The sequence below is a fragment of the Thalassophryne amazonica genome, chromosome 10 (assembly GCF_902500255.1).
Source record: "Thalassophryne amazonica chromosome 10, fThaAma1.1, whole genome shotgun sequence".
Taxonomy (NCBI): domain Eukaryota; kingdom Metazoa; phylum Chordata; class Actinopteri; order Batrachoidiformes; family Batrachoididae; genus Thalassophryne; species Thalassophryne amazonica.
In genome coordinates, this window is record NC_047112.1 from 31,212,345 (window position 1) to 31,238,955 (window position 26,611).

At 41.0% G+C, this 26,611-nt stretch overlaps 1 protein-coding gene across 5 annotated transcripts in view; it reads left to right on the forward strand.

Moving 5' to 3' along the window:
- Window positions 1-26,611, forward strand: part of eps15 (epidermal growth factor receptor pathway substrate 15) — a 119,052-nt gene that overhangs the window by 88,331 nt on the left and 4,110 nt on the right. For 4 of the 5 annotated variants that reach the window (XM_034179702.1, XM_034179703.1, XM_034179704.1 and 1 more), the window contains exons 20-24: window positions 1,418-1,815; window positions 12,610-12,679; window positions 17,435-17,505; window positions 18,913-19,048; window positions 19,994-20,199. In XM_034179702.1, the coding sequence (XP_034035593.1) occupies window positions 1,418-1,815; window positions 12,610-12,679; window positions 17,435-17,505; window positions 18,913-19,048; window positions 19,994-20,199 (881 nt within the window). The remainder of the gene's footprint in view (window positions 1-1,417; window positions 1,816-12,609; window positions 12,680-17,434; window positions 17,506-18,912; window positions 19,049-19,993; window positions 20,200-26,611) is intronic. The other variant, XM_034179706.1, reaches the window with a different exon arrangement.

The window sequence follows — 26,611 nt, forward strand, 5'->3', positions numbered from 1 at the left end:
TGAGATTTTTTTTTTTGGATTTTAAATCGAACAATTTCTTTTACAACTCCTCAGTTGTGCGTCCTTCTCCAGATGCTGCATCCACTGCATGTGTGACAGCCTCCCATGCTTGCCTTTTTGTTGGTGTTGGTGTAACCTGAACTACTAGTAAGTCCCTTCGGCTGCTCCCTTGTTTGCATTCGGGGTCGCCACAACAAATCCAAGGTGGATCTGCATGTTGAATTGGCACAGGTTTTACGCTGGATGCCCTTCCTGATGCAACTCCACATTACATGGAGAAATATGGCAGGGGTGGGATTTGAACCCGGAGCCTTCTGAACTGAAACCAAGCGCATTAACCACTTGGCCACTACTGAATAGAATTTTGTTCCTGTGGCTGATTTCCTGGAGCAGTACCTCCACCTCTGAACTGCCAATTTTTTTATTCTCTTTGCCTGTTGCGCTGTAATTGATTTGCTTTTTGCTTTCAGCATTTTGTTTCCTCTTTATGAAATCTACGTCTGCTCACGGTCATGCAGTTTCATGTCCTTTCATGGGCATTGATGGTCTGTTACTTATGCTAATCATACGTTAATTAGGCTCACCAGGCACGCACTTTCAGTTTACGAGGAGATGGGATTCAGCAATTCAAGAACACAGCTGCGAACAATTCTGTGGTTTAAGTACATGTCTATGAATCTGACGTAGAGTTTTCTTAGAACATTCTTAGCAACAGCGTAAGAGGGAATCTATGAAAATTCTTAAGAAGATATTGGTGAATGAGGCCCATTGTCCTCCTGAAAGATGAACCATCGCCCCAGTCTGAGGTCAAGAGAACTGTGGAGCATGTTTTCATTCAAGATGTCTGTGTACATCATCTTTCCCTCATTCCTGACTACTCTTCCAGTTCCTGCCACTGAAAAACATCTCCACAGCATGATGCTGCCACCACCATGGTTCACTGTAGGGATGGTGCCTAGTTTCCTCCAAGCATCATGCCTGGCATTCACACCACAGAGTTCAGTCTTTGTCTCATCAGACCAGACAATTTTGTTTCTCATGGTCTCAGAGTCCTTCAGGTGTCTTTTGGCAAATTCCAGGTGGGCTGCCATGTGCCTTTGACTAAGGAGTGGCTTCCATCTGGTCACTCTAACATAAAGGCCTGACTAGTGTATTGCCGCAGAGATGGTTGTCCTTCTGGAAGGAAAAAAAACTATTTCACATTGTCATTATTGGATATTATATGTATAGAATTTTGAGGAAAAAAATTAACTACATTCATTTTGGTTTGAGGCTGTAACATAACAGAATGTGGAAAAACTGAAGCGTAGTAAATATTTTCCAGATGCACTGTATGTGATGAAGATTGATCTTTATGTGAATGGGGAAAAAATGTCAAATCTAATCTTTTTGTTTTGTTTTTAAAATGTAAAATCAGATCCTTTTGGAGGAGATCCATTCAAAGGCTCAGACCCGTTTGCTGCAGATGCCTTCTTTGTTCCAACCACCAGTGCCCCTTTTTCCTCAGATGATCTTTTTTCTGCCCCAGCTGACCCATTTGGTGCCACTACTGGCCCAGTACAACAAGACCTGTTTGGTGCCAAATTAAATGACACAATAGCTGCACCAGTGGCAGAACCAGACCCCTTCACCTCCACACCTGCCACCACATGTTTACCACCCAAAGATCCATTCAGCTCCACAGGGAACAATGTGAATGATGCCCACCCTTTTGGAGGAAAAATCCACAAGCTGGGAGATGCTGATCCTTTTGCTTCTCAGGAAGGAGAAACAGATCCCTTTAGTAGTTCTTCGCCGAGCTCTGATCTGGCTATGGTGAGTAGAGCGGCTGTGATCAGACAATAAAGTGTGTCACAGAGGAAACTGCAAACTAAGGGATGTGCCAAGGTGTGAATTGGGGCTTCCTCTGTGACCCAAGAAGGGTATTTGTTCAAAATGTTAAGATACCAGTGGTGATACCTTGACTTTGATACTGGTTCCTAAATAACGTTATTCTGTGATATTTTTTAAAATCTGTTTTAACAAAGACAAAGTTATATTTGCAGACAGTCACCTTGGTTCAGTGATTACCTGTGTGACCTCAAGCATAAGGCTAGAGGTCTAGAATGGATATGGCTTAGTTCAAAATTAGAAATACGAGGTCTGGAGTCACGTGGGTACGCCGAGCAGGATGGCAGCTCTCTAGAGAGGCTCTCGCTGACCGTCACATTTTTAAACTATATTTCAGGAGAAACCGCCTTTCTTGAGCTGAAAACTGTTTCGCATTATCCAGAAAGTGTTTTGGTTGCTTTGTGCAATATTTTTTTTGAAAATGACGACGTCAAAGTATTTTAAAACGCGAACCGCATGACCACTCGAGGCAAGCTAACATTAGCGGCTAACGAAAATGAAGTGGAGGACGAAGGGGAGAAAACTTCGAGTGAGAGGCACGATGAGATAACTTTGAAGAATGTTTTCGCCGAAATCACTAAAGTGGTTGCTAAATTGACAGAAGGTGGGTCTGATGTGTCAACCATAAAAGAATCTGTGGGCGGACTGCAGATACGAATGGGAGAGGCGGAGGGACGCATCTCTGAACTGGAGGATACCATGCAGCACCTGGCAACAAGCAGCAGTGACATGGAGAAGAAGATGGCGATACTGTGGGACCGTGTGCAATCACTTGAAAACCACAGTAAAAGAAACAACGTCAGACTAGTTGGCTTGAAAGAAACCTATGGGACTAATGGCTTGCTTGACACGTGTGAAAAAGTTACTGAGTGAAGCACTGGGCATTAACCCCGAGGCTAAATTTGAGATTGAGCGCCTTCATAGAGTGGGGACACAAATGCCAAATGGGGATCAGTCGCCGCGGCCCGTTGTGATCCGTTTTTTGAGGCAGTCAGCGCGTGAGAAAGTGCTGAGAGCTGTGGCGGTGAAGCGAGGGATCACTTGGGAGGGACACAAGTTGTCGATATTCCCCGACCTAACCAAGGAGCTGGCTGAGAAGAGGAAGACGTTTCTATCTGCAAAGAGAGCCCTGCAACAGCACAACACTGGCTTTTCCTGCAACATTGAGATTCACGTGGATGGGCAAGAATCAACGCTTCACAAACGCAGATGAGGCAGAAAACTTCATAAAGCGACACTGCAACAACATGTAAAGAAAGTAACGGGATAATGTGTGTTATGGATGAGGAGAATGAAGGCGGGTGAGTGTTGAGCTGACACAGGCTGTCACCTAGCAACCAGCAGCCGGGAGGACACTCCTCTGGGCGGGGGGGGGGGGGGTACCCCACGGACCTTAATTAGTTTAACTCAGTTCATTGACTTTATGGTGTTTTTTTTTTTTTTTTTTACACGCCAGGGTTTGGCAAGGCCTCCTCTTTTGGGAGGACATTTTAAGTTTATGCTTAATTTTTTATTTTTATTTTTTATTTTTTTCAAAAATGTCTGGTACTGACAAAAAAAAAAAAGATATTTTAAAAACTTCATTCTGGAACTGGGGATGTTACATCATTATATGTGTATTGAATGGCTAATAATTATGTTAAATGTATAAGCTGGAATATAAAGGGGTGTGGTAATGCACTCAAGAGGGGTAAAATAATGACATATCTTAAACAAAATAAAGCAGATGTTGCATTTATACAGGAATCACACTTTCAGGCAGAGGAGACTATGAAGTTACAATTTGGATGGGTGGGAAAGGTCTTTCATAGCTCTTTTTCGAGTAAACGTAATGGGGTGGTCATTCTCATACATAAAAATTTGTCATTTACTCTGGTTAAACAAATAAAAGATAAGGAGGGTAGAATGCTCTGTCTTCAGGCTGTAATTAATGGAAAAAATATATTATTATGCAATATTTATGCACTAACATTAGGGGACGCAGGTTTCTTTCATGAAGTGAATAAAACTTTGGGGGAAATGGAAGGAGAGATAATTTTAGCAGGAGATTATAATCAGGTCTGGGACCCATATATCCATAAAAATACCTTTTCTGGCTCATCAGTGCCTAAGGACAGAGCTGCAATACATATGTTAAGTGAAGATAACAGCTTGGTGGACATTTGGCGTTTGACCAACCCACAAATACACTTTCTTTCTTTCTTTTCTCATTGTCATAAATCGTATTCTAGAATTAATATGATTTTGATATCAAACAATTTAACTAAACATGTATTATTTTGCAAAATTAACTCAATTGTTCTCTCTGATCATGCAGTGATGGAACTGGGCATTTACATTAATAATGACGCTGAGAAAAGGGGTAGATGGAGACTGAACACATCCTTACTGACTAATGAAAAATTTTGCTTGTCTTTAAAGGAGGATATTCAGACATATTTAGAAATCAATCTGGGCAGTACCTCCAGACGATCAACTGAATGGGAAGCATCAAAAGCATACATTCGTGGTAAAATTATTGCACATGCATCAAAGAAAAAGAAGGAAGACTTGAACAAGATAAAAGATCTGGAAACTAAAATCAAGCTGCTTGAGAGAGAATTATCAGTTAATTTTACAAACATTAAATTTCAGGAAATTTGTAAATTTAAATTTGAACTGCAGGAAATATACAATAAGAAAGTACAATATGCCTTATTTAGATTGGGAACATCCTTTTATGAAGAAGGAGGAAAAAACAGGCAAATTGTTGGCTAAACAGCTTAAACAGCGTAACTCTGGGAATCAAATACCTGCAATTAAAAAAAGGAGATTTAATTGTAACTGATACGGAAGCGTATTGCATTCACTGGATAAAAAAAAAAATAGACCACTGATCTCGTAATTTCGAGATAAGATCTCGTAATTACGAGGTCAGGTGTCTCCAGCTTCCCCGTATGCGCGCTTCCTCAATGATCAGCGGGCATGATGGCGCTGTCGCAGTTAATCTGCTGTTACCGCCTTCTCGGTCTGAGACACTGGGAAATACTGATATTTCTTAAAAATGAGGATGATATTAATATTAGTATGTCAACACTGCAGGCATCTCAAGTCCTTGGGATTGTTCCGGCGGAAAGCCCAGTCTGACGTGCTGGACGTCGCTCTCTTTCTTACGTACGGAAGCTCTGAGCTGCCAAGCCCTAATATATATTTGGCTCAGTATCATGCAATTACGTGAAAAGTTTCATGTTATAACGTGATATTTATCACGTTATAACGTGATACTTATCACGTTATTTCATCATATGAAATTATCATGTTATTTCATGATGCGGTATTTTCACGTTATAACAAGAAATTATGCTCCACGTCGCCGTAATTATGAGATCAAGATTGTTTTTATTTATTTATTTTCTGTGTGTGTGTGTGTGTGTGTAATTGCTTCCGTACTTCCAGTCCAAGCGTGAGAATGCCCGAGTCATAATCGAAAATAGGCCAATTTGTAACTTCCGACACTGCATTGTGATCCACACCACGGCGCGCACAAAGTGTGGATTTCCCACTAAACTGTTGCTGGATGAATCAAACTCCTCCAGCGAGGCGAGGCACAGCTCAGGCACACAGACTGCCATGTGCCCGGGTGGGAGTGAGCCCCGCTGTGTCCCTCAGTGGTCGGTGGGTCTGTGTGAGTGAAAGCTGGAAGTTGCCCCGTGCTCCTCCCTGGACATTCATCCGGGAGCACTTCAGGGGGAAAATCCACATTTTGTGTTTGATTATAGTGTGTTATCATCGGCTGAGCTCAGCTCACGTCTGTGCTGAGGGACTGGAAGTACGGAAGTATATACATAAAGTTATTTAGACACCTGATCTTTTCTCATAATTACGAGATCAGTGGTCAAAAATTTTTTTATCCAGTGAATGCAATACGCTTCCGTAAACTGACACTAAAGAAATAAATGTATTAAGTATTACAAAATTACTATAAAGCTTTATATACTCCAGATTCACACCCTGATCACATAGAAATTGATGATTTCTTTACTAAAATAAATCTACCTAAATTGTCATCAGAACAGGCAAAACGATTAGAGGGTCCCATAACTGAAACTGAAATTCGTAAATCCATTGCTGGAATGAAGAATGGGAAAACTCCCGGGGGAGATGGGTTTCCCATTGAGTATTATAAACAGTTTATAGACATTTTAGCCCCGGTGCTGAAGGATGTATATAATGAAGCATTTGCATTAGGAGCTCTACCTCCAAGTTTTGATGAGGCTTTAATTACAGTTATCCCCAAAAAAGATAGAGACCCATTACAACCCTCTAATTATCGGCCTGTTAGTTTACTAAATGTAGATTGTAAAATTTTAACTAAAATATTAGCCACCCGTTTAGAAAGAGTATTGACGTATATTATAAATATGGACCAAGTAGGGTTCATGAAAAATAGATCATCAACTGATCATATGAGAAGACTGCTGCATCTAATAAGCCTTAATCGCGAGAAAAATTACCCTATTGTGGCCCTCTCCCTCGATGCGGAGAAGACCTTTGACCGCGTGCAGTGGGATTTCTTATTTACAGCTATAGTTATTTTTGGCTTCTCCGCATCATTTATCACGTGGATCAAAATTTTATATAAAAGCCCCAAAGCTTCAGTTATAACTAATGGGGTCATGTCACCCTTTTTTGGCCTAAAGAGAGCCACGAGACAAGGATGCCCCCTCTCACCTTTATTGTTCAATATCTCACTAGAACCACTGGCAGTTGCCATAAGAGGAAATCTGAACATAAAGGGCATAGAAGGTGGTGGGATAGAGCACAAACTGCTATTTTACGCAGACCATATATTAGTCCTGTTAGAGGATCTAGACAAATCAATACCCCAATTGATGAATACTATACAATCTTATTCTAAAGTTTCAGGATACAAAATTAATTGGACAAAATCTGAGGCAATGCCCATATCAGGCATTTATAGTGGAAACATAATGGCAAAATTTGGTTTTAAATGGATTTCAAAAGGAATGAAATATTTGGGCATTAAATTGAGTAGGGAAGTGGAGGAAATGCCAGCATTAAATTTAGAACCAATTTTACAAAACATGAAAGTTAATTTAGACAAATGGGGAAAATTGAAATTGACACTCTGGGGCAAAGTGAATGTAATCAGGATGATCATCTCACCACAGTTCAATTACCCTCTTATGATGCAGCCAGTCACTATATCACCTTCCATATTCAAACAATATGAATTGATGGTTAAGCAGTGCCTTTGGGAGGGGAAAAAGCCTAGAATAAAACTAATTAAATTGTGTTTACCAAGGGATGCAGGGGGGCTGGGTTTACCTGACCCTAGACGGTACTATATTTCCTTTGAAATGGCAAAAATTGCTTCATATTGGTCGGGACGAGATCATTTGCACTGGGCAACTATTGAGAAATCCTTGTCTGGCCAATTCACTCCTGTAGAATGCCTCTCTCAAATTACAGGTGAAACTGACAATCCCATTATGTCACATTCAAAAGAAATCTGGATGAAGGCACATAAACGTTTTAAAATGTCATTTTCTAAACAATTGTATTCTTCACTCTGGCGGAATTCAGCCATTTGTATTGGAAGGGCACCAATCTACTGGAGGAATTGGCACGATCACAAAAGATCCACACTGGGAAATCTTTATAAGGATGGGGTATTAATATCATATAATGAAATATTACAAAAATACTCTCTGACGGGTAAAGGACACTTTTGGAAATATCTTCAGATAAGGAATTGTGTGAAGTCACTGCCTCAGTCTTCGGATGCCAGTCCCATTTTGGACTATTTGAATCTCCCACCTCATCATCATCGAGCTTCAACATTCTACAGGAGAATCAACTCAGCACTCAGTGATGGCTGTAAAGCTTTGAAAGTTTTATGGGAGAAAGACATTGGAACTGTGTTAAAAGATGAAGAGTGGTTTAAAATTATATCTGAAAATGGAAGATTTGTAAGAGAATGTAGAGGTAAATTTACACAATATAAAATACTTCAGAGATACTACTGGACTCCAACAAAGCTGCATAGACTGGGCCTTATGAATAATCCATTATGCTGGAAATGCTGTAATGAGGCTGGGACTCTTATGCACTGTCTGTGGGAGTGTACGGTTATAAAACCCTTCTGGTTAAAGGTGGTGCAAATTCTTAGTGATTGGCTGGGGAAGCCCTTACCTTCCTGTCCCCGATTATGTTTATTGGGGGATAGAGCACAGATACCTAACATCTCTGCTGGGAAATTCTCAGTCATCATGGTAGGGGTCTCAGTAGCTGCTAGAGTTATTCTAACCCACTGGAAAATACAGACCCCTCCAGAAGTTAAAGAATGGGCCAATAAGATGACAAAAATGGCTTCTTATGAGTGCATGCTTAACAAGCTTAAAAATAAGGACAAAACTATAGTATCAGTATGGGATCATTTTTGGTCATACATCACGACAAATAATTCTTAGATAGGAATATAACCCCAATAATAGGTTAAATATGCTTTAATGTGGTGGTTACTGATGCCTGAGAGGTTTATATAATGATGTACTTCTTTGTGCTTACCTGCACTGTTTTTGAGTTACAACCCCAGTTCCAACTGACTCTTGGTTTTTTGTTTTTCTTGTGTGTATTTCTCATGTAAACATGAGGTCTGTAATATTGGATTTGCCATGTACCAACTGAAACACTAATAAATACTTGAATTATAAAAAAAAAAAGAAGAAATACGAGGTCTGGTAGAAAAGTATCGGACCTTTTTATTTTTTGCAAAAACCTGATGGATTTGAATCACATGTGCTTGCATGAGCCAACCTTGAACCTTCATGCGCATACATGAACTTTTTCACTCCTGTTGATTGCATCATTTCCTGGTAAACGGCCTTTGTGTGGGATGTGTTCAGTGCACTCGGCGGATTTTCATTTCAAGGAAAAAGAACGACTGGAGCAGCACCTCGTCAAATTTTGCCAGAAACTGGGTGACAGCCAGGTGGAAACCATTCGGATGATTCAGACAGCTTTCAATGACTTTTTAGTCGTGTGACTATCCGAGAAATTGTGGAAGAGGTGGGCATGTCACAGCATGTCCTGTGAGACTTCAACATGGAGGTGCTTTTGCTCCGCCGTCAGAAGCTTCGGCATGAATTTCAGTGCCACTCTTTTCATGGCCAAATTTTCTGTCACAGTGGAATGTGCTGAAAAAGTGTTGATGTCCACCTCTTCCGCAATTTCTCGGATAGTCACACGAGGGTCCCGCATCACCACAGCGTTCACTTTGGAAATGATCTGGTCATTTCTGCATGTTGATGGCTGACCAGAGCGTGGCGCGCTCTTCACCATTGTGCGGATGTCTTTAAACCGGTTGTACCGCTCCTTAATTTGTGTGATGCCCATAGCATCGTCACCGAAAGCTGTCTGAATTATCCGAATGGTTTCCACCTGGCCGTCGCCCAGTTTCTGGCAAAATTTGATGCGGCGCTGCTCCAGTCATTCCGTCTTTTTCCTTGAAATGAAAATCCGCCGAGCACACAAACGTCACCCACACAAAGGCTGCTTACCAGGAAATGACGCAATCAACAGGCGTGAAAAAGTTCACGCATGTGCACGAAGGTTCAAGGTTTACTCATGCAAGCACACGTGATTCAAATCCATCAGGTTTTTCCAAAAAATAAAAAGGGCCGATACTTTTCTAACAGACCTCGTATTCCACCTCGCGTGGCATGATGCTATCTTAGACGATCAGCATGCACTACTGGTTACATTGCGGGCCTATTACTCTGATTTGATCAACAAAAACAAACATAACTCAGTTCTTGTTCAACACAGTGGCAACACTTATTCATGGACAGCCACCTGTAAGTCGCTCTCCTTTTTACAGCACAAGATTTCTTGGATTACTTCGAGAAGAAAATAGACAACATTACGTTAAACATATCCCAGTATGCCTTAACCCAGTCACTACACTCTGCTATTGAGGTGGGCGCTACTACTGAGGTATTACCTAGATTTTGATCATATCTCATTAGGCATGCTGATGAAACTCGTAACTTCTACAAAAAGCACAACCTGCTTATTGATCCCATGCCAACAAAACTGTTTAAAGACCTGTGGCCCATTCTTGGGGCAACTGTGCTGGAAATGATTAATCTCATTAAATGGACTGCATTTATATAGCGCTTTTCTACCTGCATCATTTGCTCAAAGCACTTTATAAATAATGCCTCACATTCACCCTGATGTGAGGGTGCTGCCATACAAGGTACTCACAATACCCCAAGGCCCCTTAGTGATTTTCCAGTCAGACTGGGATTTGAACCGAGGATCCTCTGGTCACAAGCCCAATGCTTTAACCACTAGACCATCAACTCTCCAATTAATCTCTGGATCCTAAATGTTTCAAATCTGCAGTGATTAAAGAAATCTAACGGTAGTGTGCTGAAAAACTATAGGCTGATATCAAATCTATCATGTTGCTCTAAACTTCTGAAAAAGGTGGTTTCACAGCAGCTCGTAGACCACCTTACTGGGAATAATCTTTTTGAGTCACTGCAGTCTGCTTTTAAAAAACATCATTCCACAGAGACAGCTCTCACAGAACTGGTGAATGATCTTCTGCTTGCAATGGATTCGGACACCACTACGGTTCTGGTGCTGTTAGATCTTAGTGCTGTGTTTGATACCGTGGATCATCATATTCTACTTGATAAGATGGAGAATCATTTTGGGATTACTGGGAATGCCCTTGCATGGTTGACATCATACCTGACCAGTCGTTCTCACTGTGTTTTGTACAATAACACTACCTCCAACCTTAGTGATGTGAAATTTGGGGTTCCACAGGGGTCCATCTTAGGTCCCCTGCTTTTCTCCCTTTATATAACACCCCCTGGGCACATATTGCAGCGTTTTGGTATTACCTTTCATTGCTATGCTGTTGATACTCAGTTATACATGCCCATAACTACTGGTAATCGCATCCACATAAAATCCTGAGAAGATTGCCTTGCATCAATGAAAAGCTGGATGTCTAGCAACTTCCTACTTTTAAACTCTGATAAGACTGAAATGATGGTTCTTGGTCCAGTGAGACATTGGCATCAATTTGACCAGCTAATGCTTAGCCTGGGCTTGTGTGTCATACATCACACTGACAAAATGAAGAACCTTGGTGTAATTTTTGATCCTACGTTGTCCTTTGACCTCCACATTGGAGATATTACAAGGACTGCTTTCTTCCACCTGCGAACTATAGCGAAGATTCGTCCCATCTTGTGTATGGGTGATGCTGAGACTGATTCATGCGTTTGTCTCTTCTAGATTGGACTACTGCAATGTTCTATTTTCTGGTTTACCGCAGTCTGGCATTAGGACTCTCCTATTGGTTCAAAATGCTGGTGCCAGACTTTTGTCAGGAAGCAGAAAGTTTGACAACATAACACTCATTTTGGCATCCACTCACTGGCTTCCAGTTCCTGTGAGATCAGATTTTAAGGTTCTGCTACTAACCTATAAAATTGTTCACAGACTGGCACCTCCCTACTTAACTGACCCAATTATATTCTACATACCGGCCCGGGCTCTGCATTCTCAGGGTGCAGGACTACTTTGTGTCCCTAGGGTGAACAAAAAGTCTGAAGATCACAGAACTTTCTCTTATCGTGCCCCTGTTCTGTGGAATGATGTCCCTGCGTCAGTAAAGCAGTCAGATTCTGTGGAGACTTTCAAGTCCAGACTTAAGATGCACTTATTTTCCCTTTTGTATGGCTAGCATACTGGCTTAGTATGTTACTATGCTTTATACCCTTTTAAATTCATTTTATTAGGAAACGGAGCGTGCCGCTGCCTTAACTTTATCTAAATTCTGGGTGTTTTAGTGAAGTTTCAGGCTAGTGGCTGGCGATCACCTTAGTGTTTCTTTTGTTTTTATTGTTACTTAATGCTGACAAATTATACTGTATTTGTTGTCTTTCCGATGCCTGATTCTGTTTTTTTCTGTGTTTGAGGTGCGGCTCCATCCAGAGATGGGAGTGGTGTATACTTCAGTAACCCTCCCTTCCTGTGCACCGGCAAAAATTTTCTGTATATTCCTTTTGTAAATTTTGTAAGTTGTCGGTAGCAAGGCCCAAGCAGAGGGTCACCCCTTTGAGTCTAGTCTGTTTGCGGTTTCTTCCTGAAATAATCAGAGGGAGTTTTTGCTTACCACAGTCACCTGTGTGCTTGCTCTATATAAATGGAAATAAATTGAAATTGAAAACTTTCATAAGATAAAAATATTGTGACCACTAATGAAAATCATTAGTCAATTTGTAGAGTACCATTACTTGTTCACTGGTTGAAGAGTAATATTCACTGTAAACAAATAAGGTTGAATCTAAACAGTGAATTTCTTAATTAGATTTAAAAAAAAAAAAAACTATAGAAAAAGTTAGAAACATGGCATTTTCAGTAATGAATTTCCTATTGGGGCAACAAAAATCAAATGGAGCAGTTCAAAGGTGGTGTTCTCCTTAAAGGAGGAAAAGACAAATGAAATGATCAAGAAATAGACTGTGCAATTATATTGACGTAAGCCAGTGTGGCTACAGCCAGTCCTTTCCTCTTGATTTTTTACTTCATGTGATCCTAACAGATAAAGTTTGAGAATGAATTTGTCCACAATGTTTTTATTTTTATGGAATAGTATTTCAAGTATGTTTGTATGTGTGCTGTTTTCAGAAAGACACAGCTGCAACAAATGATCCTTTTGCTCCAGGTGGTACGACAGTGAGTGCAAGCTCGGATCCAGGTATGTGTTGTGATATGGCGCCACCCTCTGGTGACATACATTTTTGCACTTTCAAAATTTTTAACATGATTTTGTAGGGATTTCTAAATGTATACAGTTCACATATATATGAAGCAGAAAACTTATGATTGCAATTTTAAGTAGATTCCTATTCAAAGTATTCCTGACCTAACAGTATATTTTGTAAGTACAAGGCAGGAAGTGGTGAGCTTTCGCCAAGTCAGTGTACTCCAACAGAGTAGACATAGAAGTTACTGTGTGGTGCCAATCACACGTTAGATAGCAGAAACGGAACCAGGTCAAGCCTTTAGCAGCATAGGTCATCACTGAGATGGTCAATTGTCAGAGCAAAGCAGATTGTTTCTTACATGTAATCATGTAGGTCAAATGATCTGCTGTGCACAGACTAGTGCCCGTGCAGTACCAGTAAAGGCCCTGTCTCACCTCGCCGATTTAGCTATGGGTAAGTTTTGCATAAGTTAAGAGTACATTGGAGGATGCTGGTATATGTTGTAATACGTCGAGTACCTCAAAAAGGTTTGGGCATGCACATTTTTGACACACCAGTGTATGGCTCATTCGTCCTGCATACGCGGTCCATAGGTTGTAGGTAAGTTATGCGATTGTTGACGTGCGTTACTCATAAGTTGAAATACAGCCATTGATTGGCTGAAAGCTGCAGTCCTCATCCGAACACTTCAGACTTTTTCAAATATTAAACATTCAAAAACATCTTGGGACTCCGGCAAGGGTGGTTGCATCTCCTCCTCTCTCCTCTATCTCTGCTCCAACCTTCAAAGTCCCTACTTCACCAGACTGTGAATTCATCAAACTATATTGGATTAACCATGGAATTGATCAGATGGTCTCTGAACGCTATTGACACCATCTTTTCTACAAGATCAGCGCTCGAGGACCCTGCGTGCCCAGATGGAACCTACCCTGCAGGCTATGTTCTCGGCGCCTGGGAGACATGGCGAGTCGCATGCTTTACGCCATTCTCTGTGGAGGACGTCGAGGATGTATTTATATTTGGTTTCACAGTAGGAGAGCTGGTACTTATTGGCTTATGTGCTGCCCTGACCTACCGGAAAATTGGCAAGATGGCTGCCGCCAAAACCACGACCCCTCACTTGTCCGTCATGATTAATGAGTTGGGCAAGGCGATGCATTCTCAGACTGCATTAACAGAGGCAAATTGGATAACATCTCGGAGCAAATGCGCACCTTGCAGTGGAAGACTTCAGAGACCGGGGAATATTCATAATTGGGATCTGGATCTGTTCATGTGAGACTGTAAAAGTATTTTTCACTGCTCAGCCACAAACACGGCAGGCTTATCAGCCTCTGAAGGACAAAATGCCCCATTCTTTTCCTCCAGAAAAATCTCTACAGCCTTGGTATTTGGCTGCCTTCTTATCTGCTCTAACTCCAGCACACAAGGACAGAAACTGACTCACACATGGACAAAGACTGAAAGCATGCTCCACCTCCCTCCCCTCCTGCACCCATCACACACCCCATCCCGGCCACTGCTCACGCCACCCCTTTTCCCCTCCGGGGGCTGTGCAGTTATAGCTGCGGCAGGTCCCCGTTCCCCTCAAGCTGGAGGCGGTGCGACTCATGTTGCTGCGGCTACCACACACTCACTTTGCCTAAATGCACTGCTTCAAGTTTAGTGCACATAAACAGTGTCAGTGTATATGTGTTGTCTTAATTCTGATGTGTGCCTGATGTGTACTCCTGTACCTTGGCAATTTGAGTGTGGACGTAATCTCGTTGTTATTGCACTTGTAATGACAATGTCAATAAATCTCATCCATCCATCCATTCACACTGAGTAAATATAAAGTTTTAATCTTGCCTGTTATGTCGTTTCATTCGGATTCATCATCACAGCCTGACAAAAACTTATCCACATAAAGTGTCCTGATTTTGGAAAATGTCTGAAAATACTTTAATTCCTTGTCGAGGCTGAAGAAATGCAGTGTTTTAAAAGAAGTCTCTCTGTTTTCTTTACTCCCTGTGCATTTGACAGGCTGAACCAGAGAACACTGGTGTTTTGTGCTACAACAAGAAAATTAAAAGTTAAGTCACAGCGCCTCATTCATTCATGTCAGCGTTTACCACAGGCATCAGTCGATTCTTCAGCATTCTCCATGCGATGAAACAAAAATCCCATGCTTTAACAAGACAAAAATAAAATGAAATGAAATTTAAAAAATGTAAAATTATTCTGTTTGGCCTCCATGTGGAGGGATGAGGCCACATGACGGCATGCGCGAAAGCATGTGTGTGCTTGTTGACATGCGTGTCAACATCTACAAAGGGTTTTGCTGGCGGTGGAAATACAAGCCAAACCAGACTTAACTGACCTGTACCAAACTGGACCACTCGGCGGAAATGGGGCTTTCGGCATACGCTGGCTAAATCGTCAAGGTGTGATAAGGCCATTAGCAGAATGTTGAAGACTAAAGAATGATTGTGGGTCTGACTCTTATGCAGATGAGGTGACGCTCATTATGATCATTTTACTGAGCAACTGAAGGGACTTACTATCTTTTAAGCTTACCCCAATGTTCTTGGGTTGGTATTTCTGGTGTGTGTTTGTGTGTGTGTTTTTAATGCATATTTGGCTGGTTTTGAGAAAGGCAGAAAATTAGTTGTCTTTTAAAATAATTTAAGATTGCTGCCATATTAACCCTCTGGGGCCGGCGCCGTCATATACGACGGATGGGATCAAGCTTTACTAAATTATAAATAACTTTTTTAATGATATGAGATGGAAACTTACCTCTTTTTTTTGTTGAAAAGTTAACTCCGCAGACTTTCCATTCACCGTCGGCCATCTTTGTACTCCTCATAGAAGCTGTGTGATGACGTGCGCAATGTGAGTGTCCAATCGGAATTGGTTCACCGTCACATGGTTTTCCAAAATCCAGTCGTAGGGCAGATTTACCTCAAGTGATAAACCAAAGATCATTTTCAGGAGTGATATCTTAAGCCCCTTTCACACCGGGGCTGCTCCCAGTTGCTTCCTGGGGTGTCATGACGATGCAGAACTGCGTCAGGTGCGCGCAGCAGGGGGCAGAGAGGAAGTGAGAACGCAGCCTGCAGGTTCTCTGCACAGAGAAGTCAGATTGCACAGTTTGGCTGCAGACAGACTGTGCACTCTGACTTCTCTTCTACTTTATATTTGTTCTTGTGCTGAGCTGCAGGGCTGCGCTCTGAGTTCAGTTACAATTTATCTTTCCTCCTTTGACCGTGAGATGCGCGCGTGTGAACCGTCCTTAAGCAAGGAGATGTGGAGATGTCTGGAGTTCTACTTGATGTTGACATGTCCTGTCTCAGGACTTATGTCCTTTTTTGTCCTTTTTTTTAACTGTGATGTGAGAGTTTGAGCAGAGAACAAGGAACTAATGCCTGCAGCCAGACTTTTTTTTTCTTTCTTTTAATTGTTCACATGTGCGCGCGTGAACGAACGTCCATGAGTGGACTGGAGATGTCAGGACTTTTTACTGGATATTTCTGGCATTCAGTCTGTGAGCAGGACTTTTATGGATTTTATTTAAACACATTTGTGAGAGAAGAAGCTGCAGCTGCTTCTCAGTGCGTCTCTTCACCAGACAGCTCCACACAGAGAATGAGCTGAGCTGCAATCAGCATTTTTTTTTTCCTGTGGTCTTTTTTTTTTTTTTTTTCTTCAGCATGTAGTTTTTACTGCATTAAGTACACAGTATAAAAACAATCCTGCGTGATTTATACTGTGGGAACAATGGAACACAGCAGGAATCATAAATTGGCTTCCGAGTCACGCCGGGTAACGCCTCTTTGCCCCGAGTTACGCCTCTTTGCCCTAACTTACGCTGGAACCACTTCCTTTCTGCATTGAGCACAGGACGCCAAAAAAATTAAACAGGTTGAGAGCCTCGCATTCCTGTTTAATGCGAGGCTCTCATTAAACAGGAATGAGAGCCTCGCATGACAATCTCACATGCTCAAACAAAGAGTGTGTGACTATCAGGATTGCGCCACTAGTTTGCATTTGAATGTAACTGGATTACTCTGTGGCTCTCTCCCTCTGGCGTAAAGCACTGTTTACCATATCAGTGATGTGAGGGAGAGGGGCCGCTCCTCAGACTGGAGCATAAACGCATAGACCATTTTGTATATATTTTTCAAAATGTGCATTTGTGTTTATTGTTTGAACTTTTTTGTTGTACAGTCTTTCACACAAGACCTCAAATTACCTTTATCAAGTGTCAAAACAGTTGTTTATTATAGTTTGCTGTGTGTTTTGAATAAATGTGTGTGGAAAATTATTTTTCGCTTTACTTTTTCCTTTATTTTTGATTGTAAACCTTTATAAAACACAACAAAAGCATATATGAAAATATTGAAAAGCACATATATATATATATATATATATAAAATGAAAGAACAGGTTGTCCTGAAAAAAAAGACATATTGTGGGATGCAGGGGGAGCTGTTAACAGCCATAATAAAACATTTATGCCAGGCGAGTGAACTGTCCAAAAAATGCCCTCGGACCCCACAGGGTTAACACTTAAAATGGAATCGTGTGTTCTTATTTATTAATGCTTAATAAATAAAATAAAAGGTTTCCCCACCCTGTAAAACCTTGAATAAAAATACATCATAAACTGGACAAACTGTGCAAAATAAAGTGCACGTGTTAGTGTTGCTATTTATTTATGGTCTGGTACTATGTGTGGGTGTGGCCATGTCTTTCAGATCCGTTTGCTGCGGTGTTTGGAAATGAATCATATGGAGGGGGCTTTGCAGATTTTGCTGCCTTGGCAAAGGTAATTTTGTAATCATGTAGTTTTGATCAGTTTCTTTGTCTATTATATTTTGTAAAGATTCAGTGATGGTACGAAAAGCAGCTGCTGCATGCATAGAGGACATTGAGGGCAGGTGACTGACAAATCATTGCATTGGCTTCAATTACAGAATGACCATCACAGCGAGCAGCAGCTTGATGTTTGCAGAGCTGCTTTTAGCATCAATTTCAGATGAATTTCTAAGAAGCTGAACATCTCTATGTTGCTGCTGCGGAAGAACGGCCCTTATTGTTATTGTACATACAGTCTACTCGGAAAGTATACACAGTGCTTCCACTTTTTCCACACTTTATGTTACAGCCTTATTCCAGAATGGATGTAATTCATTTTTTCCCCCTCAGAATTCTACACACAATACCCCATAATGAAAATGAAAAAAGTTCAGGGTGTTTTTTTTTTGTTGTTGTTTTTTGTTTTTGCAAATTTATTAAAAATAAAAAACAAAGAAATCACATGTACCTAAGTATTATTAGCCTTTGCTATGAAGCTCAAAAATGAGCTAAGGTGCAGGACTTAGCAACAGGGTTGTTCTTAAGAATGGTTCGTGAATGAGGCCCAGTGACCCTAAGCACACAGCCAAGATATCAAAGGAAGTGGCTTCAGGACAACTCTGTGAATGTCCTTGAGTAGCCCAGCCAGAGCCCAGACCTGAACCCAATTGAACAGCTCTGGAGAGATCTGAAAATGGCTGTGCACTGATGCTCCCCACCCAACCTGATGGAGCTTGAGGGGTGCTGCAAAGAGGAATTGGCAAATTGCCAAAAAATAGTTGTGCCAACCTTGTGGCATCATATTCAAGAGGATTTGAGGCTGTAATTGCTGCCAAAGGTGCATCAACAAAGTGTTGAGCAAAGGGTGTGAATACTTATGTTCATGTGATTTCTCCATTTTTTTATTTTTCATAAATTTGCATAAATGTCAAAAAAAATTCATGTCATTATGGGGTGTTGTGAGTCACATTTTGAGGGAGAAAAATTCATTTACTCTTTTGGAATAAGGCTGTAAGATAACAAAATGTGGAAAAAAGTGAAGTGCTATGAACACATTGCGGATGCACTGTATCTCTGGCTGGCCAGATGCCTTTAGATGAATGTTTCAAGTCAAATACCTGTTGGTTTTTTATTATTATTTCCAAGCTTCACATTGATGCATTTCAGACATAAAGTGCTTCATTTAATTATGTAGGTAAGCACATGAGAAGGACTCTTCTTTATTGTAAATGAGCTGCATTTATATAGCGCTTTTCCATTTGCATCAGACGCTCAAAGCGCTTTACAATGATGCCTTACATTCACACACCAGTGTCAAGGTGCTGCCATGATTATTAAAGTGTCCATTATAAATATGTGTTTGGTCATTCTGTTTCAGTCTAGTGGTACGGACCAGTTTGGTACCGACAATAAGAATTTGTTCCAGGATGACAGCCAGTCTGCCAGCTCTGACATTCCCCCAGCACTCCCACCGAAAACGGGTACGCCAACTAGACCCCCCCCTCCACCTCCAGGTTGGCGCATCACTTGTACTTTCAACTGTTTCTTTCACTTTAGGGCAGGGGTCACCAACCCTGTTCCTGGAGAGCACCTGTCCTGCATGTTTTCCACATCTACCTACTTAAATCACATCTGACTTTTTAAAGTGGTGTCTTTCAGCTCTTGATTGGCTGAGCACACATGATGGAGTGGATCAGGGAGAGTTAGAAAACATGCAGGGCAGATGTCCTCCAGGAACAGGGTTGGTGACCCCTGCTTTAGGACAATTCACTCATTAAGGGAAAAACAAACAAAAAAACTACTTGTGCTCACCGGCCACTTTATTAGGTACACCTTGCTAGTACCGGGTTGGACCCCCACTGCCTTAATTCTTTGTGGCATAGACTCAAGAAGGTGTTGAAAACCATCCTCAGAGATGTTGGTCCGCACTGACATGACCATGACAGTGTCACACAGTCACCCATTTAACCAGTCTGCCCATTCTTCTCTGAGATCAACGAAACATTTTTGTCCACATAGTTGCCACTCGCTGGATACCTTCTTTTTTCCAGGCCATTCTTTGTAAACCCTAGAGATGGTTTTTGTGTGAAAATCCCAGTTGATCAACAGTTTGCGAAATACTCAGACCAGGGCCTCTGGCACTAACAGCCATGCCACGTTCAAAGTCACTTAATTTTACTTTCTTCCCCATTGTGATGCTCAGTTTGAACTTCAGCAAGTCGTCTTCTCCACGGCTAGATGCATTGAGTTGCTGCCATGTGATTGACTGATTAGGTATTTGTGTGAACAAGTGATTGAACAGGTGTACCTAATAAAATGGCCGGTGAGTGTATAGTGTTTAAAATTTAAATCGGTAAGCAGGCCAAAGAGAATTCTTGTTTGCTTTTTTGTTTTCTGTGCGCTGTTTTAATGTGACTGCATTACACCTCTGAACATTCACATGCATCTCGTCTGTCCAGGTAAGAGATCCTCCATCTCCAGAACAGAGTCCTCCGACTCTTTCCATAGACGAGGGCATTTCCTCACACAGATATCAGGAGAATTCTCTTCGTCCTCCTCCTGCTCTTCTCTGCCTGCCAAGGATCCTTTAAATGACCCCTTCGCCCCCTCGTCCCCTCCTCGCCGCAACGTACGGGAAGCTGACCGTTTTGCCAGCTTTGACAAAGTGAGCACCTCCCTCTCACCGTCTCCCTCTCCTCCACCTGACTCTGAATAGCCTGACCTCCTCTTAAATTTTCTGACTATTAAAATACATTTACATCAGCTTATTTAAATAAACCAGCCACCAAGCCAGTCCGCTGTGCTTTTTAATTCAGTCCATCTACTGCCAGTAAAAAGTCAGAAAGTCGTAAACTTATCAGCTTGGGGAATGTTTCAAAGTAGCTCAGTCTGTTGATGCTGCATTTGGACAGATGCATTGTTTTTTGAACATTTAATTCAGCTATCTGCTATGTATTAGAAGATAAACTAATGAAATATAAGCATGAAGCAAAGACTTTCAGCTCGAAGGATGCTTTCACCCGAACTGGGGGAATGCTAACAGAAATTGCAGCACTTTGTTTTTAATGGTACCAAAAGTAATTAGACACGGCGAGGCTTATGTGTGTGTTACTCCCTCGTTATAAGTAATTAAAACAGTTTGGACTTGAAGTGTTGGAGCTATTGCTGTTAACTCACTGCCAAATCTAACAAAAGGTGTCATTCCCATGAAGCAAACCATTATTAGATTGACAAACCAAAACAAAGTGATCAGATTGAAGGTTGAAATGTTAGCAGTGCCAACCCGACACTTCAGAAGTGTCCATGCAGATGGACTGCGATCTGAATGATGCTACAATCACAACCAAACATTTTTTAATGCAAATAAATGGAACAATATGGCGCATCAGTAATTATAGATTTACCGGCAACTGCATCTGAAGCCTGGTGAAGAAAATAAGCATCTGGTGACATCTGTACATTCCAGGATTTAAGCAGTCATTCAATGCAAACAATTTAAAATCTTCCCTACAAAAAAAAAAAAGTGTCCAATTATTTTTGATCCCTTAAAAATGGGCATGGAGCTAAAAGTGCAGCTGTTTTGTTTTCAGTGCAGCGTTTATATATTTATGGACCCAACTGTTTATTTTCTGGAGCTAAACGGACATACTAAAATAATCTAATCTGTTATTTTTGACTTTGTTTTCTTGTCTTGTTTGCTGCTACTGTAAAATATTGTTTTATCATGAATATTTTCTTGCCATATAAATAGAGCAGATAGCTCAGCGGGAAAGGAACTGGGTTTGAAGCCTGCTCCTGCTACCTGTCTGTGTCCTTGGACAAGACACTTAATCTGCGTAGTCTCAGTCCACCCAACTGTAAATAGGTACCGGCCTCGGCTGGGGAAGTAACCTGTGTTGGACTGGTGTCCTGTCCAGGAGTCACCTTGACTCTCATCTGCTTCACGCTACAGAATTGAGAGAAAAGCACCAGCAGGCCTCAAGACCCTACATAGGATTTATTTCTTCAGATAAATATATAAAGGTTTAGTTGTTTGGTTTTTTTTTTGTTTTTTTTTACGTTTACTTATTTTTTCTGCTGATTTGAGTTGTGATTGCACTTAATTTAAGCCCTGTGATTGATGTTGCACTATCTCATTATGAAAAACTACAGGAATAACACCATACCTATTACAGGTACATTAGTATTTGAAGTATACATCATCTTACTAATTTCAGACAAAAGTACAACTTAAGGGTATTAGCAGTGAGTGGAAAGATGAGAGGCTACTTGATTTCAGCTCTCAGTAGCCATCTCATGTCTGCAAAGAATGCCATTCCAAAGTCAGGACTATCATGTAATCATAAACACATTTTTATACTCTGTTAACCTCAAATTGCAGTTGGTGTAATTTGATTATTTTGGCCAAATTAACATCAGTGATTGTGAACCAGCAAAGCTTAACTATAAACATACAAACATGAAACCATATGCCCTTTTCCAAAGCGACTGAAATCCACAGCATGAGAAAATTGGACACGAGTTTGATTGTTTTGTTTAAATGATCTCGTGCTGTGATTGGTGGTGGTTGTAAAGAAATTCACTTGACCTGGTGCACACATAATTACAGTTTGATGATATAACCGATAACCTCGCACACATACTCCTGCAGTGATTTCATGCTGTGTGGATTTGGGATAAGGTTTGTTATAGGTTGCACCTGCGTGTCTTTGTCAAACTGACTTGCACGCAAAAACTGTTTGATTGGCTGGCATTCATCAGCTTTACTGCCTCCAGCTCATTTACTTGTATGAGTTGTTTTTTTCTATCGTTTCAAATGTCACTGGTAGTTTATCCATGCATCCATCTGTCCGTTCGTTCATTCTCCATTCATCCCGTTCTGAGCTCTTGCCTGGTCCGCAGTGTGTTGTGGATAAACTGTATTTTCTCTCTCTGTGTCTTTACATCTGTCAAAGATGAAGAATAAACAGTTGAATCAAGGGCACCATCTCTGGCTTCTGTGTGCATCCACAACACTTCACTCTGCAACTGCTGCAGCTTTATTCAATCATACCACAGTGTTTGCATTTTTTTTCTTTTTTTTTTCTGCTCATTTTTCAGTCATGATGAAGACATTTTACACTTCAGAGTCTGTAGTGTAACGTTTTGGTGCAGCCATCGGTTTATATTCATTTATTTCAGTGCAGCACTAAAATCAGTTTGTAGATCTTTGAAATGAGAGAGATGTTGCAAAGATCAACTGTACAAATTGAATTTTCCACTGTGCTGAAACAAATGTAAACCACATGAAGGCTGGCAAACTAGGTCAGAAGTTAGATTTTTTTTTTTTTCTTTTTCTTAAACAGGCAAAACGGCACTCCTCCTGGCACTGCATATCTTGTATTTCTTGATCCCGATCTTTAAAATTATTCCAAGTTGAGCAATCACTCATGCTGTGGAGTCCTGCAGCACCTGTTTGACCTGATCGGGTGTCAGTACAGCAGGGAATGGTGGGAAATATGCAGTGCTTGGGGGGCGGCTGACAGTGTTAATTTGGAATCATTTGGCTCAAATGTGCAAAATGTGTGGTCATTTTAATTATTTTGACAATCTATTCACATCAGTAACTGAAGGTGATTAGATTTTTTTTTTTCTAAATCAGGAGTCTCATTAAGGTTGAGCTGTTAAAGCATGTCCCCTCTTGCTGAGTAGTTTTGATGTTGGATTTTATTCATACTTGAGCAGCAGTTTGATTGTGTTGTAACCTGCCAGTGATTTGTTTGGTTTCATGCATGTTCTCTATTAAATCATTTCTTTGACGTTCTCATGCATGTTCTGCACTCCACAGTCATGAGCAATAAATCTGCTCCTCACATGGCGTCATCGCGTCATGGCGTCAGGCTTTCCTTTGCATGGATGGAAACGTACTAAACACCCAGCGAAGCGTCTGTCTGTCGTTGACAGTAACACACCTGTTCACAACATGCATGATCTGCCTGATGACTAACTGATCTAACCAGCACAGTGTTTCCATGTCTGTGTCTTTGTGAACGTGTCAGTATTGTTTGGTCACATGACTCATTTAGTCTTCAGTTGAGAAAACGTTGTATTTTGCTGGTTCTGGCACATTGACATATTTGTTAGTGTTGTGTATTGACTGGCCCAATTGTTTTGCTTCCAGGCATCTGTTGAACTTAGTTCATGCTGTCTCTTCGGTGAGGCATCATAATAATGAAAAGTATATCATCATGATGAGAACTGCAGAACCTGTTCATCAGGATTCTCGTGTCTTGGCTTTGTAAGAAGTAAACATACGCAGGGTTTTTTTTTATCTTGACTTCACGAGACTCAGTCGAGCTCTGTGTGCTGCTGCCTTAAGACAAGTTCAACTTTTTCCAACAACAATTTCCAAGAAAGCTGCTTTAACTGTCTATGGTCTTGTATGGAATTATGGAATAGTTATTGTTAAATTTTGAGTCACATCCACAAAAAACAAGGTGCCATGAATCAAAAAACACATTTTGTCAGTGGTGAGTAAATCTGCAGGCAGACATGCAAAAAGGGGCAGTGACAGGACTTTGTAACTGTTTACGGTAGTGTTCAGAATAATAGTAGTGCTATGTGAATAAAAAGATTAATCCAGGTTTTCAGTATATTTCTTATTGTTACATGGGAAACAAGGTACCAGTAGATTCAGTAGATTCTCACAAATCCAACAAGACCAAGCATTCATGATATGCACACTCTTAAGGCTATGAAATTGGGCCATTATTAAAAAAAGTAGAAAAGGGGGTGTTCACAATAATAGTAGCATCTGCTGTTGACGCTACAAACTCAAAACTATTATGTTCAAACTGCTTTTTTAGCAATCCTGTGAATCACTAAACTAGTATTTAGTTGTATAACCACAGTTTTTCATGATTTCTTCACATCTGCGAGGCATTAATTTGGTTGGTTTGGAACCAAGATTTTGCTTGTTTACTAGTGTGCTTGGGGTCATTGTCTTGTTGAAACACCCATTTCAAGGGCATGTCCTCTTCAGCATAAGGCAACATGACCTCTTCAAGTATTTTGACATATCCAAACTGATCCATGATACCTGGTATGCGATATATAGGGCCAACACCATAGTAGGAGAAACATGCCCATATCATGATGCTTGCACCACCATGCTTCACTGTGAACTGTGGCTTGAATTCAGAGTTTGGGGGTCGTCTCAAAAACTGTCTGCGGCCCTTGGACCCAAAAAGAACAATTTTACTCTCATCAGCCCACAAAATATTCCTCCATTTCTCTTTAGGCCAGTTGATGTGTTCTTTGGCAAATTGTAACCTCTTCTGCACATATCTTTTATTTAACAGAGGGACGTTGCGGGGGCAAATAAATTAGCTTCACACAGGCGTCTTCTAACTGTCACAGCACTTACAGGTAACTCCAGACTGTCTTTGATCATCCTGGAGCTGATCAATGGGTGAGCCTTTGTCATTCTGGTTATTCTTCTATCCATTTTGATGGTTGTTTTCCATTTTCTTCCATGCATCTCTGTTTTTTTTTTGTCCATTTTAAAGCATTGGAGAACAGCTTATAATTTTTTGCACCTGCGTATGTTTTCCCCTCTCCAGTCAACTTTTTAATCAAACTACGCTGTTCTTCTGAACAATGTCTTGAACGTCCCATATTCCTCAGGCTTTCAAAGAGAAAAGCATGTTCAACAGGTGCTGGCTTCATCCTTACATAGGGGACACCTGATTCACACCTGTTTGTTCCACAAAATGGATGAACTCACTGACTGAATGCCACACTACTATTATTGTGAACACCCCCTTCTCTACTTTATTTTTTACTAATAGCCCAATTTCATAGCCTTAAGAGTGTGCATATCATGAATGCTTGGTCTTGTTGGATTTGTGAGAATCTACTGAATCTACTGGTACCTTGTTTGTGAGCATGTCACAACATGTCCTGTGAGGCTTCAACATGGTGGCGCTTTTGTTCCGACGTCAGCTTCGTGCCCAAGCCATCGGCATGAATTTCACTGCAACTCTTTTCATGGCAAAATCTTCTGTCACAGTGGAATGTGCCAAAAAAGAGCTGATGTCCACCTCTTCCGCAATTTCTCGGATAGTCATGCGACAATCCCACATTACCACAGTGTTCACTTTGGAAATGATCTGGTCATTTCAGCATGTTGATGGCCACCTGGAGCGCGGTGTGCTCTCCACCATTGTGCGGACGTCTTTAAACCGGTTGTACCGCTCCTTAATCTGTGTGATGCCCATAGCATCGTCACCAAAAGCCGTCTGAATAATCCGAATGGTTTCCACCTGGCTGTCGCCCAGTTTCTGGCAAAATTTGATGCAGTCGCGCTGCTCCAGTCGTCCCGCCATTTCCTTGCAAAGAAAATCTGACGAGAGACTACACCCATCCTCACACAAAGGCTGCTTACAAGCAAATGACGCAATCGACAGGCATGAAAAAATTCACGCATGTGCACGAAGGTTCAAGGTTGGCTCATGCAAGCACACGTGATTCAAATCCATCAGGTTTTTGAAAAAAAATAAAAAGGTCCGATACTTTTCTAACAGACCTCGTGTGTGTGTGTGTGTGTATGTATATATGTATGTATGTATATATATACACTCGCACACACTCATACCTTTGCATATTAATAGCACTTTACACAGGCAGAGGAACACAGAAATGTGCTGTATATTGATGGTGATGTGAAGTTAATATCAGACCTGGTTACTGTGCACTACATATGTAGTAAACATGCTTGGCTCCCAACAAGGTCTTTGGTTCAAGGTTGTATTCTCCATGTATATCTCGAGTTGCATCAGGGAGAGCATCTCATTATGTAAAACCTCCAAATCAAACATGTGAACAGCCAAAATCAGCCAAATCAACATGTGATCCATACAGGAACTGCTGTGGTGACCCTGGGGAAAATTGAAGAAGCCAAAAGAACTTAGTAACAGCAATAAAACTCAGCTAGCCAGATTTTTTTCTCTTTTTATACTATTAAAATATCAGCAATTAAAAAAAAAAAAAGAGATAAGTTGGCACAATGTTACAATTTTGAGTGTATGATGGATGTT